This window comes from Bos mutus, chromosome 17, assembly GCF_027580195.1.
Source record: "Bos mutus isolate GX-2022 chromosome 17, NWIPB_WYAK_1.1, whole genome shotgun sequence".
NCBI classification, from domain to species: Eukaryota; Metazoa; Chordata; class Mammalia; order Artiodactyla; family Bovidae; genus Bos; species Bos mutus.
In genome coordinates this window covers 6,521,073-6,539,700 of record NC_091633.1, presented here as the reverse complement: position 1 = coordinate 6,539,700, position 18,628 = coordinate 6,521,073, and the positions used below count along the sequence as shown (strand labels likewise).

The window sequence follows — 18,628 nt, the reverse complement described above, 5'->3', positions numbered from 1 at the left end:
GTTGCCCGGTAATGATAGAACAAATGCACTTTCCGTGATAACTAAGGATCTTGTCTGATTTGCGGTTTCATTCCAAGGGCCTAAGAGGCCTTATAAGTGTATGATGAATCAATACGTCAAGGAAAGAAGGGTGTCACGTCAGGGGCATGAGGAAGTGAGGGAGGGAAGGTGGGAGAGAGCAGAGGGGCAAATGTAGGAGAGAGAGTACCAGAGAGCAGAGAGAAAGGGACCAGGGAGGGAGAACGGACAGGGGCACCCAGGGAGAACCGGCAGCGGGGAATTAACGCCCGGTCGCCCCGCCTGCGCGCGCCCTGGGGCCGGGTGGGCAGTGCGTCTCCCCGCTCCGGGCCGTGGCCGCGCCCGCCAAAGCCACGCGAGGCGGGCTTCGCGGTCGGGACCCCTGGTGACCCCACGCCCGTGGGGGGCGCAGCCGGGCGCCGGGGGTCTCGGCCCCGCCCCGCAGGCCGCCTCGCGCCCGCCCCGCCCGCGCCCCTTCCCCGAGCCGCCCGGCTGCGCGCGGCATTGTGGGAGTTGTGGTCCCCGCGGAGCGCAGCGCGGCGTCGGCACCGGCGAGGGGACCGGCTCGGCTCCGGCTCCAGCTCCAGCTCCAGCTCCGGCGGCTCCGTGGCGCGGGCAGGGGGCGTCCAGGCGTCCGCGCCCTCGGGCGGCGGCGTCGCCCCGGCCCCAGCGGCCGCCCCCTCCGCCCCGCGCGCCCGGGCACAGGTAAGCGGGGGTCTCCCGGGGCTGCGGGGCTGGAGGGCGGCGCGGCTGGGCCGATCCCTGCGAGACGGGGAGGAGGCGGCGGGGGCCGGGCGGCTGCAGGCCCACGGTCCCCACGCCCGGCGGTGCGGCTTCCGAGGATGTTCAGCGCCCCGCATCCTGGCCCCGCGGAGGGGCCCCCCGCCGCCCAGCGCCCGCTACGTGCTTGAGCGCCGCCGCCTCGGCAGTGTTCGCGGCCCGGGCATCCACCTCTTCCTCCCTGTGGCCCCTGGCGACCCTGTCCGCCGTGTTCACACCCCCGACCCGCATCACCCTCCTCGGTGACCATCCTCCTTGGTCCTTTTCCTGGGCTTGCTCTCCTCCCCCGACCCCTGTGCATCACCCACTTCCCCCGTTTCCCGTGGTGACCCTCCCTCACCTGTCCCATGAGGTATCACCTTAAGCCGTCTTCCCTAATCACGCACTTTTCCTGTCAATACTCTCCTCATCGTCCCATTCCTCATCCTGTCCCTCCCCTGCCCTCCTGGTGGTCACCATCTGTCTTAACCTATCCTGTGTCCTCCCCTTTCCCCCCAGTCTCCTGAGTGGGTGGGTACTGAAAAAGCTGGCCCAGAAGGTGAAGAGGAGAGGTCTGGGGTTCTCCGCAGCAGAGGGCTGGCCCTGGGCAGGCTCCTGGTTGCATGCATCACGCTTCTTGCCGTGCTTCTTGGAGGTCTTCTAGGGTGGCCTGACCATACCCTGAGAGTAAGCAGAAGCTCTTTAGCACTGGGCAGCCTCTTGAACTGGTGATGTAACTGGACTAACCAGGTTAGAGCTGAGTCTCTCTCCTAGATATTCATTGTACCCGAAGTTGTGTTCGATGGGACTTGTTCACCCAAAAGTGGCCACAAATTCAGACCCTATTCCCCAGAGCCGAGTGACTTTTAAGATCTGGAGTTATTGAACTAAGGACAGCCAGCAATGAGCTGTCCCCCTCCCTGAGAAGGACAGCAGTGGAACAGATGTGCAAAGAAAGCTGGAAATGACTGAGGCAAGAGCTGGGGGGTGGGTGGGGGGAGGGCAGGGATGGAGCTTGGTGACATTCATGCCCTCCTAGCTGGAGGGCTGGGGTCTAGGAGGGTCAGATGGTTAATAAACCAGTGCTTGATAAACTGCCAATCTCCTGCAAAGGTAAAGGTTTAAGTGTCACGTTTCGGCCATGAGCTTGTTAATCTACTTCTGGGCTTAGGTTCTGCCAGGATAGTTTGGCTAAAAGTAAGGGACAGGTGTGAAGAGTCCTTCCGTGAGCTCTCGGTACTGTTTGTGAATTCGTGAGCAGGGTCCAAAACTGGGGTTTGGGGCAGCAGGAGCCTCTGCTGTGTTTTGCTTTGAGCTCAGCCCAGGGAGCATTCATGGCTGGCGTTGTACAGAATGAGGCTTTCTGGGGTGGGGTGGGGAGGGTTAGCAGTGTAGGTGTCCAGTAGAGAGAAGCCCCTGTCATCCACCCAGTCTCCGGGGGTCTTCATTTTGATTGATTTGAACCCTAGGCAAGGCTGATGGGAACTAACACTTAACAGGTGTTTGTTAAATGATCATCATCTCACTCTTGGAACCTTTAAGAAAAACCTTTCCTCCTGAGAGACTTGGTGTAAAAGTTCCAATTAGGGCTTCAGCTCAGTGAGGGGGGAAATCCTTTTAGTAAAAGTGCTTGTTATCACGCAGATGTTAGTTTCACACTGAATTTCAAGAATCCTGGGGTTCTGTTTGGGAGAAGGCTTGCAAGCAAAACACCTTTCTGCACGATTTGCCTTCCTTGGTATTTAAAAGGAAACAGCTGCCAGTGATGGGAGGGCCAAGCGAGGACCAGGGCCCGGGCGGGGTTGGGGAGGGGCTTTTTCCATTCAGGGACCCAGCCTTTCCCTTTCTCCTGAATCTGTGAGGAAATGGAGGACGCGTGAGGACAAAAATTTAGCTTCTAACCTCCCCACTCTTGTATTTTTCCTAGAAACATAAAAAATGTCCATGAATATTCAGCATGTGTGTTTCTGACTTACTAAATATCATAGTCAAGTGATTCAACCTAAGCTGGGAAGATAAAAAGTAGGGAGTTAAGGAGAAGCTAAGGGTTCCCTTTCATTTTAATAGCTCTGCATGTCTGGGGACAAATGAAAAAGTCTCTTGAGGTGTGTAGCAACAAGAGTTTACCTCTGGCTGCTGGAATTCTCACTGCTGAGGTACCTTTCCCTGACGGCCCACCTTTGGTTTGCTGGCTCATAGGGATGGGAGTCCACATGTCACAGAAGTCGTTAGATGATGACCTGATCGTAAGCACTTTCAACCTGTCATTCCCCTCGACACAGATGCGCAAACTGAGTTAGAGAGAGGAGTGACCTGCCCAGTTTGGGTTCTTAACCTTTCTGCTATGTTGCAAGAACGTTTAGGCCAAATTTAGTCCCCAGAGAAAGGGGACTAAACAGCTTTCCTGTTTTTGTTAGTTGCCTTCTATTCCTGGGGGAGAGGAGAGAGGGTGCTGCTGCTGCTGCTAAGTAGCTTCAGTCGTGTCCAACTCTGTGCGACCCCATAGACGGCAGCCCACCAGGCTCCCCCGTCCCTGGGATTCTCCAGGCAAGAACACTGGAGTGGGTTGCCATTTCCTTCTCCAATGAGTGAAAGTGAAAAGTGAAAGTGAAGTCGCTCAGTCGTGTCCGACTCTTAGCGACCCCATGGACTGCAGCCCACCAGGCTCCTCCATCCATGGGATTTTCCAGGCAAGAGTACTGGAGTGGGGTGCCATTGCCTTCTCCGGAGAGAGGGTAGTACCAAACAAAATTTCCGAATTATTCTGGAGATGAGGGAATGTTACTACACATGTAGTAGAACATAGACTTGGCTGTTCTCATCTGATTAAAAAGAAGGTGGGCAAAGAGTTTCAACTGGGAAACATCTCTGGGTTTTTTTGTTTTTAGTTTTATTGGAGTAGAGTTGCTTTACGTGTTGTGTTAGCTTCTTCTGCACAGGAAAATGAATCAGCCATACTTACACATAGATCCCCTCTCTTTTGGATTCCCCTCCCATTTAGGTGACCAGAGCGCATTGCATTAGTTAGGGTTCTCCTGCTGTACAGTATGTTCCTATCAGCTGTTCATTTTATACATAGTATCAATAGTGTTTATGTGTCAACTGGCAATGAGACAGCTGGGCTCTGATCATCTTTTAGATTATTAGGATAATAAGTGTGCTAGACATTGGCCCGAAACATAAGTGAGCTACGTGGTAAAACGCTTCTGTCTGGTTTGGAGGCAGAGACCAGAAAGGGTTTCTATTTCTCTCTCCTCATTCTGTCCATCGTTTCACTTCATAATACCATGGTGAGGCCAGTAGGTAGCCTCCCAAGCGAGTAGACAGAAAATGCCCAGTGTCTGCCACAGATTGACCCCAGGGAGCCCACTTGCTTTTCCAGCTTGATTTAAGCCCAGCCTGTGTCAGAAGGGGAAGAGAGATTAAATAAACAAGAATGATGAAGTGCTCTGAAAGAGAAAGTAAAATGGAGAACATGAGGTTTTAAGTGCCTTTGCCATTTGTAAGATGCTTTTGAATCCAGATTTCTCTTTAATAAAAACTACAAGAGAGTTGGCTTCCCTACTGGTCAAGTGGTTAAGATTCCCAGCTTCCACTGCAGAGGGTGAGGGTTCAGTCCCTGGTCAGGCAAGTTCCATTACAGAGATTTAGGGAGAAGCAGCATTTATCACATGCCTCCTTTACAAGAGTGCGGCAGCAGATCCTGCTTTGAAGTGAGATGGGCTTTGTGTCCCTGCCCCCGCTGCATGAACTGGGGTGAGTTATGGGACCTCTCTGAGCCTCAGTTTCCTCATCCGTCAAGTGGGGATCATAGCTCCTCCTGAGGATGACAACACAGATGGGACTGCTGCAATTATCCAACAGTACTTGACCCAGATTAGACACCACCAGCGATTTGGGAAATGGGGAAAGAATGCACAAAAGGAGAAGTGTGTCCTCTTCCAACAGGGATCTGATAAAACCATCTGGGGCTTTTTGCATTTTCCGAGTGTAAAAATTGATGCCGGTTTATTATTATTATTTTTAATCCCAGGTTTGGATTGCCTAAAAATCATTGCACGGTGACCCGCCCCACGTTCTAAGGCGACCTCAAGCCATTCCTTCGCCGCTGCCTGCAGGGACTCCCTCCGGGACTGGAGCGGTGGGCACAGAGGTCGGTCCATGCCACCCGCGGCAGCAGCCCAGGACCCGCGGCCGCCATGCCCCCGCCGGCCCCGGCCGCCCCCCGCCCCCGGCGCTAGGCTGCACGGTGTGGGTGCCCTCGGGACCCCCGAGGACTGACCTCGGCTGACCTCGCTTCGGACCCCCGTCAGCTCCCCCCAAAATGTCGCTCGAGTGGCTGGTGGCCTGGGGCTGGTCGCTGGATGGCCTGAGGGACTGCATCGCCGCCGGCATCCAGTCGGTGCGGGACTGCGACACCACGGCGGCGGTCAGCGTGGCCTGCCTGCTGGCCCTGTTCGTGTGGTACTGTTACCACGTGGGCCGCGAGCAGCCCCGGGCCTACGCCTCGGTCAACGCCCTGATGCAGGGCCCCGACGCGGCGGGGCTGCAGAACGGCTTCGTGTACTGCCAGTCGGCCGAGTGCGTGCGCTGCAGCCACAGCGAGGGCCTCAACCAGAAGCTCTACCACAACCTGCAGGAGTACGCCAAGCGCTACTCGTGGTCCGGCATGGGCCGCATCCACAAGGGCATCCGCGAGCAGGGCCGCTACCTCAGTAGCCGGCCGTCCATCCAGAAGCCCGAGGTCTTCTTCCTGCCCGACCTGCCCACCGCGCCCTACTTCTCGCGGGAGGCCCAGAAGCACGACGTGGAGCTGCTGGAGCGCAACTTCCAGACCATCCTGTGCGAGTTCGAGACCCTGTACAAAGCCTTCTCAAACTGCAGCCTCCCGCAGGGCTGGAAGATGAACAGCACCCCCAGCGGGGAGTGGGTCACCTTTTACTTGGTCAACCAGGGGGTCTGCGTCCCCCGGAACTGCAGGAAGTGCCCACGGACGTACCGCTTGCTGGGAAGCCTTCGGACCTGTATTGGCAACAATGTTTTTGGGAACGCGTGCCTCTCCGTGCTGAGCCCCGGCACCGTCATCACGGAGCACTACGGCCCCACCAACATCCGCGTCCGGTGCCATTTAGGTAGGTGGCGGGGGCGGGGCCTCTGGTCCTAAGTCCAGCCCCATGAAAGCTACGCGCTTCCTGGCACTCTGATCAAAAATCGATGGGTCAGGTGTACACAGTGTTGGCAGCAGAGACTGAGTCAAAAAAGAAAGGCGTGGTCAGCATTAACCTACCCTGTGACAGGTGCTCCATCAGAGGCCCTGTCTGCCCTGTCGGGGGCGGGAGCTGCCAACTGCATGTGACTGTCGAGGGCCTGATATGTGGCCTGTGCAACTAAGGAGCTCGATTTTTACTTTAATCCAAAATTTAAAATCTGTGGTGGCTGCTGTATGGAACGGAGTAGCTCTAGAGCCAGAGGCTCTTGAGGTGGTTCTGGAGGTTTGTCAGGACGTCCAGGAGGCTGGAAGATAACCAGAGTGCCTTCCTAATCACAAGGAGGAGGTGATGCTTGGTGTTACATTGATTTTGTTCAGCCTCTAAGGAGGTTGGTAATAGGTGTAGTGTGTATAGCAGTGGTTTTGAGAACAGGGTCTGAAGTCAGGTTGCCTGTGTTTGGGTCCTGGCTCCACCACGAGCTGGCTGGGTTCCTTTTGGGCAAGTCAGTCCACCTCTCTGGGCCTCAGTTTCTCCATTTGGAAAGTGGAGGTAAAAAAGACCATTTCTTACAGAGCTGTGTTGGTAGTGTGAGTTGTGAAGCCTTTGTTCAAGCAGAGCCTGCTAGAGAGTGTTGTTGTTTAGTTGTTAAGTCGTGTCCAACTCTTTGCAACTCCATGGACTATAGCCCGCCAGGCTCCTCTGTCCGTGGGATTTCCTAGGCAAGAACACTGGAGTGGGAGTGTTCTTGAGAGTGAGTACTCGATTAAAGCAGGCTCAAATGCTACTCGGTGAAGAGGGATATTAGTTCTCCAGAATGCCTCCTCCCTGGTGAGTCGAGAGAACATGTTGGTTACCAGGGCAACAGTGCCACAGGTTAGTACCCCACACCAGAAGAGCCCGGGCGAGGCCCGGCTTAGCGGGGTGACCGCCCCAGCTGTGGCTCGGAGGGGGCACAAGCACGTGGAGGAGCCCAGGATGGGCTGGAGCAGGGGGGTCAGAACTGGGCTCTGCACTGGACCTCGGGGCTGCCGGGGGCCTGAGCCCCTCTACCCTGGGCCCCTCCTGTGCTGTCTGTGAGGATTGGACAGAGGGCTTTACTGCTTCAAAGCAAAAGAAAATTAGATTCAGGCGGTTGACATCGTTTTGCGTATTTCAAGAGTAAAAGCAGGACACGATCGGGGCCCTGGAGGGAGTGGCCTGGCTTCATGGCCGGCTGTGAGACTTTGCATAGTAATTGTATCTCTCTGGGCTTCAGCCTCCACATCTGTAGGATGAGCAGATGGTACTCACAGGAATGTTGAGAGGTTTCGACAGAGTGACATCTTCCATGGGCACATGACACAGCGCCTGGCACGTAGCAACGTTCAATAAGGGCAGTGGGGACCTTAATGCTCAAACGGTCTGTGGGGCAGTGTGAAAAGCTAATCCACGGAACGCGGTCCCGCCCCCAGGAGACAGCAGCAAACGTGCAGACTCCGGAAGCACACACACCTGGACTCAGATGCTGGCTTAGCCCGTTTGCCAAGCGGCCTTGGGTAGGCTCCGAAGCTGCGCCTCTGTTTTCTCCTCTCTACGGAGAAGGCAATGGCACCCCACTCCAGTACTCTTGCCTGGAAAATCCCATGGATGGAGGAGCCTGGAAGGCTGCAGACCATGGGGTCGCTGAGAGTCCGACACAACTGAGCGACTTCACTTTCACTTTTCACTATCATGCATTGGAGAAGGAAATGGCAACCCACTCCAGTGTTCTTGCTTGGAGAATCCCAGGGACGGGGCATCCTGGTGGGCTGCCGTCTCGGGGGTCGCACAGAGTCGGACACGACTGAAGTGACTTCAGCAGCAGCAGCAGTGGGGGTAGTACCTAGCTGGAGGGCTGTTTGGACAGTTAGGAGTATGTCCTGTGTGTTAAGTGCTTGGCAGGTGGAGGGCAGTCAGGTAAAGGGGGCTCTGGTTAATCAGAGATGTGAGATGATCGTCTTAAGTGATGGTCGTGGTCAGTATGGTCTGTGTGACGCACTGGGATGTGCTCTGAGCACAGGGGACCTGGGCGCTGCAGGTTGGCTGCTCTGGGGAGAAGGGTCTGACCCTGTGGGACCCCGGGACCACTCGGGCGGAGCGAGGGAAGAGCCGTCCCCTGGGGCAGGGAAGTCCGCTGGTGGGCTGAGCTTGGCCCAGGAGGTGGGAGCACACCACAGGGCCACCCCGTCAGCTGAGGAATTGAGGCTGTGGGCACAGGGAGCAATGCTGTTCTTCTTAAAGGCTCTCCTTGTCTTTTGAAAGCTTCAGAGCGATGCGTAGGGAAGGGCATCTGAGGCAGAACTCCGGGCAGCGTGAGTAGGAAGGGCTGGTGGCAAGAGCACCCAGGATCCGCCCCCTGGGTCTTAACGCCTGTTGTGTATCGGTGCCGTGTACGCGCGCGTTTGTAATGCGTGTCTGCACGGGCCTCTTTATGACCTGTCATTCCCGTCCCCGAGTGCCGCTGCCACCAGAGAAACTGGGTCACCCGCGTCACCTGGGCAGCAGGCGGTGCTGGAAGGCGGCCCACCGGTGTGGGCTGTGCCGTGGCCAGGGCGAGTGCCGGGGCTGGGTAGCTCTGTTTCCTTCTCTTCTCTGTCCTGCCTACATGATCCACCCAGAAAGGAAACAGGGCGTGTGAGACTCACGTGACCTTGTGTGTTGACTGGGGGGTCCAGAGAACGAGGTCAGAGGCAGGGAGGGCCTGGTGCGTGCTGGTGGCCACCCCTCCACTAGTTAACCTGGCCGTCGTGGGGAGGCCCCTGCGGTTCCAGGACTGTGCCCTGGAACTGCACACACACGCCCGCCTCCTTTTCTGCCTTCTGTCCTCATGGGGACTGGGGGTGTCGTTTCTCTGTGTGACTGCAGCCCCAGCGTCTCCAGTTGGCACAAGTTTGCCTAGCCTGCTCCAAGCTTCCACTAGACGTGGCATCACTTAACTCCTCTCCACGCTCTCCAGCCATCACCCCGCAGCGTGTAGGGGCCGCAGTGTCCCCAGCCACTACCACAGACCTCCAGGGAACCGCCTCTGGAACTAACTAGGCAGATGTTAGCCAGGAGGCAGGTGCCCGGCCCGCAGGAAAGGGCAGAGGAAAATACACGTGCGTGTCCACATTCTCGTCAGGAAGCCCAGTCAGGCTCTCGTCCCTTCGTGAGTGTTGCTGGTGTTCTTAGCCGTCTGGATGGGTGATGCAAGTGGGTCAGCTCGTGTCTGCCTTGCCCGCCCTGCAGGCCAGCTGCCAGCCTCCTGAGGCAGGGCCTCGCTGGACAGAGCCCTTTCTCCTCTCTCTCGTCTCCATTCGTGGGTGGTGGAGACAAAGCAGCAAGCCCTGAGCCAGAGAGGCCGGGGACGCAGGACCGCCGAGGCAGCGTGGGGGCCTGTCTGTCCCCAGGAGCCACCCAGATGCTCTGTCTGTGGGGGTGCTGACTGTTCCTGCCAGCTAGGCTGGCTCTGGCAGTCGGCGGTGATGGTGGGCTGCAGGGAGGCTGGGAAACAGGGGAGGGAGGCGGAGGAGAGGGAACTGGGGCTGGGAAGCACAAGCCAGGCTGTCTTTCTGTTGTACTGTGGGGACTGGTAGTGAATCACTATCCAGAGAGAGGGGAGCTCCTTTCTGAAACCCTGGGGTAGACTGTCCCTGCAGAGAGCCACCCATTCCTAAAGGTCTTTTGCACCCAACCAAGCAGTGAGGGGACACACGGAAGGATGTGGCCCGCGGGGCTCTCCATCGGGGCCAGTGAGTGGCAGGCTGAACCCCTTTACGACCCTGACCTCCCCCCAGCAGTTGTCACAGTAGTGGGAGAGGGTGGTTCCAGAGGCAGAATGGACTATGTCAGCTGACCCAGTGAATGTACTGTTGAGAGCTGAAACTGACCGTCTGCGGGGAAATTGACAACCAAACTTAGCATCACTGCTACTGACGTGTCAGCTCGCAATTCATCATACGGTCTAGTGTTAGACCAGCCTGTTCCAGGGAGCCAGACAGACTGGGGTTTGAATTTCAGTTCCTGCAGGACTGAATAGCACTCCCAGCTGGTCACTGAACTTCTCTAAGGCTCAGTTGCTGCCTCTGGAAAGCATGTGAAGTGATGTCTGTAAAGTGTGTGTTTAATGCAAACCCCTGCTCGCAGTAAGTCTTCAGTGGTTGGTAGCAAGGACAGTGGTCACACAGCCTGGAAGGCAAGTATGCCCACGGCCCCTCTTTACAGATGAAGAGCTACGGCCCAGAAAGGTGGAGTGATTTGCTTAAAGTCACCTAGCACGTAAAGGTGGTTGTCTGACCCCAGGTCCTCTGTCTTGCCCTCTCCTCCTCACGGCCTCTATTTCAATTCTGCCTCCATCCATGCTTCCTGGAGCCATCCATTTGTGGTTCAGGGGCTACATGAAATCCTCGGGGGGACATTAAATCAGAGTGGTGGGTGCCGACTGGCCAGGGTAGTGATTGTCAGGCTGGGACGCTGGAGACAGAACCTCACCATGCCAGCGCCTCTTGCAGGGCCTACTGCCTCCCAGGTTGGGCCCCCTCACCCTCTTCTGAATCAGTTAGGTGGCTACGGGGTGCCTAGGCGACCAGAGTGCCAGGGGCCCGGCGCCCTTTAGACCCTCGGGCTGGATATGGGGGCGTGAACGTGCACGCACAGCAGCGTTTCAACCAGACCCCGTGTCCGCGGTTATATACCCGAGCCCCCTGCCCCGTGCTTGTGTTGAACACAACGGCTCCCTCTCTGAGGGTGTCAGTCTGTTACCTCTCAAAGCTCGACGTTTCTTTAGGGGTGTCTCCGGCTCCCCAGAGTGAGGCTGGGGAAACTTGGCATGTGAACACGCCATGCTCGGGCCTTGCAATGGACCCCAGGGTGGGGGCACCGTGAGGGTCTTAGCGTCTTTACTCTCAGCTGGAGTAGCCCTTGCCTCTCGCACAGGTGGAGGTCTGATCCCACCTCCCTCGACCTCTAGGGGTCCCACGGGTGGGCTTCAGGAGTCTCCAGGTGAGGTGTAAGCCTTGGTCGGCCTGTGCTTTCATCAGAGGCGTCCCTGGCCCAGAGCAGATTAAGCCATGGGAGGAGGGAGCTTTTCTAGGGAACACAGTGGGGATCTGGGTGCACAGCCTGGCTCTGTCCTAGCAAACTGTGCCCCGTGCCCCCTCCAATCGGGGCTCCCGAGGGGTGAGGGGGGAGAAGGTGGGGCTTCGGAAGTAGAGTGCCCCCCCAAAGGCTGCCCTCCTGACTTCCAGCATCCTGGCCCTGCCCCTCTTCATCCTCTCCTGTCTCCTCTCCCCCAGGTCTGAAAACTCCAAGCGGCTGTGAACTGGTTGTGGGAGGGGAGCCCCAGTGCTGGGCAGAAGGTCGCTGCCTCCTCTTCGATGATTCCTTCCTGCACACCGCGTTCCATGAAGGTGAGTGCCTGTCTGCTGTGGCCGCCTTTAAATACATACATATATATGCTTATATATACTTCAATTTTATCTCTTTAGAGTTGTTTCTGGTTTCCAGAAAAACTGAGCAGAAAGTCCAGAATGTTTGCCCCTTGATGTGGCCTTTCCCCGCACGTGTTTTCCCTTTAACGTTTTGCATGGCCATGGCACGTTTGTGAACGGTGGCCGCGTCATAGTTTACACGAAGGTTGACCCTTGCTGTCGTCCATTCTGTGGGCTTGGACAGATGTCGTGGGTCCGCCACAGGAGGAGCGCACGCAGTAGCTTTCCTTCCCTAAACGTGCTCTGCGCTCTGCTCCGAACCTTCTGGGGCCCTCTCCTAGGGTTTGTTCAGAGAGAAAGCAAGCCTGCGCTCTGTGCCAGGGGGCAGGAGGGGTCGCTGCCCGCGCGGGCCCATCTCCGTCGGGGTCCTGGCTCAGGGCGCTTTGACCCTCTGCTCTCTCGCCGCCCTCCCCTCCCCTCCCCTCCCCCAGGTCCGGCGGAGGACGGCCCGCGGGCGGTTTTCATGGTGGATCTGTGGCACCCACATGTCGCGGCGGCCGAGCGGCAGGCCCTGGATTTCATCTTTGCTCCAGGACGATGAGGACGTTGGTTGCGATGGAGTCACCAGGAGAGACAGTGGGTCTGCCTGGGCAGACGGGGGTGCGGCCCAACCCCCTGGCCCCGTTTGGACCCCATGCTCAGAAACCTGCCTCAACTGAGAGCTCGCATTTGGGACTTTTGTTTTTTAAGATCACATTGGGTCCCTTTTTCCTTTGGTTATTGAACAATAGGGAATTTCCAGCTTGTATTTCCTTAGATTTTTTTCTCCCTTCCCATCGTTTGCTTCTGCGATTCCTTTCTGCCTAAAAGCGTGTTCCTTTGCTCTGCGACGAGACCCGGTGTCCCTGTCGTCTGGTGTCACGCGCGCTGCTACTTGGTCTTGTTAGTGCTCTGAAGTAGAGTCGCCAAACGGTTACTTGTCTGAATGTAATAACGTAAATCTTCTTGTGGTCATCTTAAGAGGAAAAAAAACACACAAAAGAACAACCAAAAAACTGCAAAGCAGAGAGCTGGCGAACACGGCCTCTACTGCTGTTACAGTCACCAGGGGGCCCTTCCGCTGCCCCGGGGCAGGGGGCAGTCTGCGGCCAGCATCGCCACCCAGCCCCGGCCGGCTCCGGCGTTGGCAGGGTGGCCCTGGTCAGGGGCAGGGCCAACCCACCATCGCTCATCTCACCCCGAGCCCCGTGAGTTCGCTCACGGCAAGAGCCTTGGGCTGGCGGGACCAGAGGCTTCTCTGTAAACATGGCTTTCCGAACAGAGCCAGGGTTGGCGTCTTCTCTTTCGAGAGCCCAGCCGGGGCTCCCTCAGATCAGCCTCTGAACGTGTGATTCGCTTACCTCACTGCCTACAGAAGCCCTACTGCCAAACCGGGCCCGGGAGGTTCCCCGCTTGAGCTGTGTGGAGCCCACGGCGCTGAGCGTTCAGACCACCAGGCTGGCCCATGGGCGCCAAGGTGGGGCAAGCAAGGCCTCCCTCCTCCAGGGACGTTCTGGAAAAGCCTTTATCTGGCAAAACTGGGAATCGTAGGTCCGCCTAGGACGTGTCTGTTTTTTGCTTTGGAGTTCTGCTGCCTGTGATTTTCCATTTGTCTGTCTGTACATAAACGTTCAAACGCTGGGCTCAGAGATCATACTGGGGTCGGCCTGTGCCTGTCACTGCACAAGGGTGTGGCCCTGGCCCCCTCAAGCCAGCGTGTGCTCGTGAGGACGCTGGGCGACCTGCAGACCCAAAGAGCCCACAGCCTCAGCCCTGGCTTGTTGGTCTCCTGTGAAGGACATGGCTGGGTTCTGGCGCCAAGTCTGGAAATGGCCCATGTCAGCCGATGTGTAAAGGAGTCGCCGCCGGCCACACGAGAGAAGCGTTTTTGGAATAACGTATTATTGCAGAGTTGGGCTGATAAAGCCATGGAGCGGCATGGAACACAGTTTGTCCCGTGTCCGGGTCCAGCGTGAAGAAACCGTGTCTGCATTTGAGTACACTTTCTACACATCTTTTTCAGCGATTAGGATGCAGGAAAGGGCAGAGATTTCTGCCCCACCCGAAGTCTTTCTTCTCCTCCTCCAGTTTCTTGTCAAAGAGTCACTGAGGTGCATGATCTGTCTGCATCCTGACTGCTGTCCGTCTACAAAGCCGGCAGCCCACACCCGTCCCCAGCTGCCTGTGCTCCTGTGACGTGGCTGGGGACCAGGAGGTAAATAAAAGATCTTGCTGAAAACCAGAGTGAAGTGGTGAAGGTAGTATGTGGTGAAGGTGGTGTGACGTGACTTGGGCGGAAGCTCCGGGAGGGGCTCGTATGAGCTGGAGGCTCTTGGTTCCTGGATCATGTCACAGAGACAGGTGGGGCCCCTGAAGGTGGTCACATGCAGTGAAGGAAGCAAAGTGTAGTTCTGATCCTGGGAGTGGGGGAAGGAGTGGACCCATGGAATGTTCAGCAACTGCAGGCTTCAGCCCCAGGCAGAGAACCAGGACCCTACCCTGCCTCAGAAAAACTGAGGAGTCGGGACTTAATGCCGGGAACTCGCTCCCGTGTCCCCTTGGGCCAGTCACTGTCCTTCACAATGGAGACACAGCGACATCGGTCCCCTTCCTGCCACCGTGGCGGTTCTGAGCAGTTAGGGAGAGACAGGTGAACAGGGTGAGCTCACCGGGCCAGTGGTAGAGGCGGCCAGTGGCGCCGCGTTGCCTGTGTCTAACCTCAGGGCCCGGACCCTCGACGGCTGCGTTTTGAATCTTGCCGCTTAGAAGAGGGACCAGGGCTCTGGTGACCTGGAGCTGCCTGGCTGCTGGGTGTCTTCACAGCAAGGCTGGCCGGGCCGCCATGGCAAGCAAGCGGAGGGAAGAGCGCCTGGCGCTCCGGGCCGCGATGTTTCTCACTCCCTTGAAGGGTGCGTTCCCAACTTGGCAATTGCTAAAGTAATTCACACGTCGCGGCGGGGGATGCCCAAGATGAGAGAGGGGAGCTGGCCTGCCCGCCCAGCTTCGGATGGGAAGCCCTACCTTCCACCCGGAGACCGCCTGCCCCAGCTGGCTAAGCCAGAGCGGTTGCTCAGTGTGACAAGGTCATCTCCCAGGTCTTCTGTGCACCTGCTCATCATCCCCCAAAGTCACCTAAATTGGGTTCTGAGCTCTCCTTGGTGACATCGAGTGCCCTGCAGCATGTGGCGGGAAAGGGGGAGGTTAGTCCTCACTCATTGATTTTGGACTTTACACAGTATGGTCACCTGGGGGGCTGTTGAGAAATACTGGTACCTTCCCCCGCCCCCCCGCCCAAGGCATTCCTGTTCTTTGTTTCAGCTCATTTCCTGAGCTGAAGCTCCTGTGTAGCTGGGGCTGAGCGTCGTTGCCCTGAGTAGCAGAGATGATGAGGCCTGTGAAACCAGCCAGCTGGAGGGTCGGGGTTGAGCTGTGTCCCTGTGACGCTGGGCAGGCCTCCTAACCTTGTTCTGTAGGGGACAGCCACTGTTTCTAACACCCTCCTCCAACGGTACTTTGAGGAGCCTCTTGTAAGAGCGTTAACTTTCCCATTCTCAGTCCTTGGGTTTCCAGGACTTGACCCAATCCCAGCTGCAGGACTGGGCATATATAACTCATACCTGACCAATCAGAGCTTTCCAGATTCCTGGGTACTTAGGATTGGGTCAAGGCTGGGCACATGACCCACATCTGACCAATCAGAGCCTTCCAAACTCAGGTCCTCAGGGATTGGGTCAGGGCTGGGCACATGACCCACATCTGACCAATCAGAGCCTTCCAAACTCTTAGGTCCTCAGGGATTGGGTCAGGGCTGGGCACAGGACCGCAGTTCTTTCCTGGGACCATTGAGAAAAAGGCAACTGTTGATGGGATGGGATTGGGGAATCCAGAGTGAAGAAAATCTGTGAGTGAAACCCACAGAGGAGAGCAGGTCTCATCTTGTGGAGATACCTGAATCCTGATAGAGCTTTGCCTGGAAGCAGCCCTACCTCTGGACTTTTCCATCACACGAACCAATAAATGCTAACTCACGTCCAAGTTGTTTCTGTCTGTTGCTCCACAGATGTCCAGATCTACTTTGTGCCTGATGCTCCCTGGCCTAGGATTAAAGTTTCAGGAAGATAGTATCTTGGTGAGCTGTGGGTGGGTGGGAAGCGCTCCCTACGTGTTTTCAAAATGTAAACACGATAAGCGAAGGCTCAGTGCAGAGTGCTGTGTTTAAGGATTATCACGCCCTGCTGCCAGCCGCCTCGCCTCCCCATGACATGTTCGTCCCCGCTGAATCTTACTAACCAGATGTTAACACCGGGGACAGGAGAGAATAAGGCCCTGTATTTTAGAGCTGCTGACAGATGGCAGCAAAAATACTCCAGCAGCTTTGGGTGGCAGTAGGCAACACACGCAGAGATTGACGGACTCTCTGCCTCCTTCCCAGGTGCACACAGTGGTCCTAACTTCAGATCACCCACTCTTCCCCATAATGCCCATTCCTGCCACCCTGGATGCAAGGTGAGTGCATTTCGTCATTGAGTACAGATGGCACTGTGCCTTCTAGGAGAGTCTGTCACATGTGTTATTATCCCGTAATACTTGGAGCCCTGCCAGGGGGAGCTGGGACAGCTACACACTAAACACGGGAAAACGTAGGGTCCGAGAGCAGTGGACACGGATGAGGTTGCGCTGGCGGATGAGCCAGATGTAGAAGCCAGCTGTCTGCGCTCACGGCTCAGCATCCCCAGGCTTTTGAACTCTGTCGTGCATTCAGGCCTCTCTCTCCCCGGCAGAAAGAGGTACCCCGTTGGGGAGAGCATTTGCCTTCTCAGGACACACACCGAGCCCAACTTTCTGAAGGCCCACGACACGACACGCTTTCACATATATCGCCTCTCCTCTCCATTTAAAAGAAGACGCTGAGGTTCAGAGAATTACATTAACCATTTGCCGAAGCACGAAGTCCTAGAACCATATTTGAACCCTAGTCTATTGACTCCAAAACCGCGTGTACCTCCTGCCGCAGGAACCGGTTGGGGCCGGTCGAGAGTAGGGACCAATTCCGAGCACGTGGAGGAGACGGAATCGAGAGAGGGCCAGGTTCACCCTCCCCTGCCCCATGCCCTCCCTGGGAGCACTCGGCCCAGGGAGGAGAGGGGAGGGCTGGCACTCAGCTGACCCAAGCACACTCTGCAGTCGTGAAATGCCTCTTCTTGGCTCTTGACAGGATTCAAAAGACTCTCTGGGTTTTGTTCCCCGGAGAGCTGCAGCTGGGTTCCAGGTGGTTCAGACATTTAAAATAAACAGAGAGGAAGTGTCCTTTAGCTGCGAAGCCCTGAGAATCTTCACCTTAAGCTCCCCAGATTGAGTGACCGTGTTGAGAAAAGATCCAACGTGGCTTGTTTTCTGAGCCAGGGTGACAAGTGTAGCCCTAACACCCTGCCCCCTCCCAGGGTCAGGGACAGGGGCTTCCCCTCCTGCTGCGTTTTTCCCAGGACAGGTCCGCAGTGAAGGAGTGCGGGGCGTGCAGGTGTGTGTGTGGCGGGCGGGAGGGGGGCGGCGGCGGAGGTTGGTGAACGGACGCTAGCGTTGCGCGAGGCTCGAGGGCATTTGGGGCTTCTCCCCTCTGGAGACCACGCCCCACACACAGCAGGCGCATCCTACCTGCCCCAAGTGCAGGCAGAGGGGGGATCTAGGTCATCCTTGAATCTGCCCGTTTCCCTCCGTCGTCTGTCCACAGCCTCCGGCAGCGTGAGGTTTCCACTCCTGCCGTGCTTCTCACCTATCCGGGAGCCAGGGACGTTTCCAGTGAGGAGCAAATCAAGTCACTGCCCTGCTTCAAGGCTCTCCTTTGCCCAGCACCTCGGCCACTTGCAAGGTGCGGGTGTGCTCCAGCAGGAACGAGCAGGAAGTGGGGGAGTGCTCCATTTCCTCCCTCGTTGTGCGGCGTAGGTCTTCTAGGTGGGAAGGGCAGGGCTGGGATCTGGGACTGAGACTGTCCGGCATTTGGCCAGACGGTCCAAGCCGGTAAGGAGCCTGGTGGGCGGATGAAATGTAGGCTCGCACACATACGCACCATCTACTGCTGTGATGAATGACCCCAAGAGCGGCTTAAAACAACACACATTTATCATCCCCCATGCTTCCTGAGGGCTAGGGATTCTGAAGTGGCTTGGCTTGATGGTTCTGGCTGTTTCTCGTAGGGCTGAATCAGATGAGGACAGGCAGGGCCTGCTGTTGTCTGGTGGAGGCCACTGGGACTGGGCAACCTGCCTCCAAGAGGCTCACTTCACACGGCCACGGGCAGGAGACCCCACCCCGGGGACATCTCCCCACAACAGGTGGACAGAGAGAAGTTGCAGCTGCGATGTTTTGTGACCTACCCTCAGAAGTCACAGCCGCATTCTGGTCATTAAAAACGAAGCACTCCGTCTAGCCCTCACTCAAGGGCGAGAGTCAGGTCCTGAAATTGTAGCAGAGAAATTCCGGACTTTCTGAAATACTTCCTCGGCTGCGTCAGGTCTTAGCTGCGGCCTGTGAGGTCTCTGGTTGTTGTGCGTGGACTCGCGCTGTGGCTTGCAGGCTCAGGAGTCACGTGCCGCAGGGGCTCAGTTCCTCTGCGGGGTCTTAGCTCCCCAACCAGGGATCAAACCTGTGTACCCCTCACTGCAAAGCAGATTCTTAACCCACTGGACCACCGGGCAAATCCCTGTTGGCTTACTCCCACACTTTGCTGTGCGGACCTCACGCTCTTCCTGTGACGTGGAGACTCCACTCAGAGGGAGGCACTGGGCTGCCTTGAGCGCAGACTCTCGGAACCAGGATTCTGCATCTTACGTGTTTTCAGCACAATAGTAGCCTGAAGAAATGAGGTGGTAAGAGGTTTCTGGAAACAAAGCAAAGATGATGATCTGCCAGTAGCCTGACACCTAGGGAAGGGCCCAGAATAGGCGGGAGGCTGCCTTGTGAAGCAGATCTCGTGTGGAAGTGTCCTCGAACCCAGGCACTCAGTCGAGCTACTGAGGGCAGGGGATATGAACACAGGCTCGGGGGCTCCGAGTTCTGTCCCTGCGTCAACACGTAACAGGTCATATTTTCGCCAACCTCAAGACTTGCAGATCTCACAACTCTAGAGCATCGGTGGCAAGTCTGGCTGCTTAGAAATACCACAGGACAGGAAGAAAATGG

The 18,628-nt window shown here is 56.8% G+C and overlaps 1 protein-coding gene across 1 annotated transcript; it reads left to right on the top strand.

The window, feature by feature from the left end:
* Positions 1–326: 326 nt before the first annotated feature.
* On the top strand, positions 327–13,262 carry ASPHD2 (aspartate beta-hydroxylase domain containing 2). Its single transcript, XM_070385940.1, has 4 exons — positions 327–723; positions 4,811–5,909; positions 11,279–11,392; positions 11,905–13,262. The coding sequence occupies exons 2-4, from the start codon at positions 5,102–5,104 to the stop codon at positions 12,012–12,014; spliced, it is 1,032 nt and encodes a 343-aa protein (XP_070242041.1). The 5' UTR covers positions 327–723; positions 4,811–5,101; the 3' UTR covers positions 12,015–13,262.
* The last annotated feature ends 5,366 nt before the right edge of the window (positions 13,263–18,628 follow it).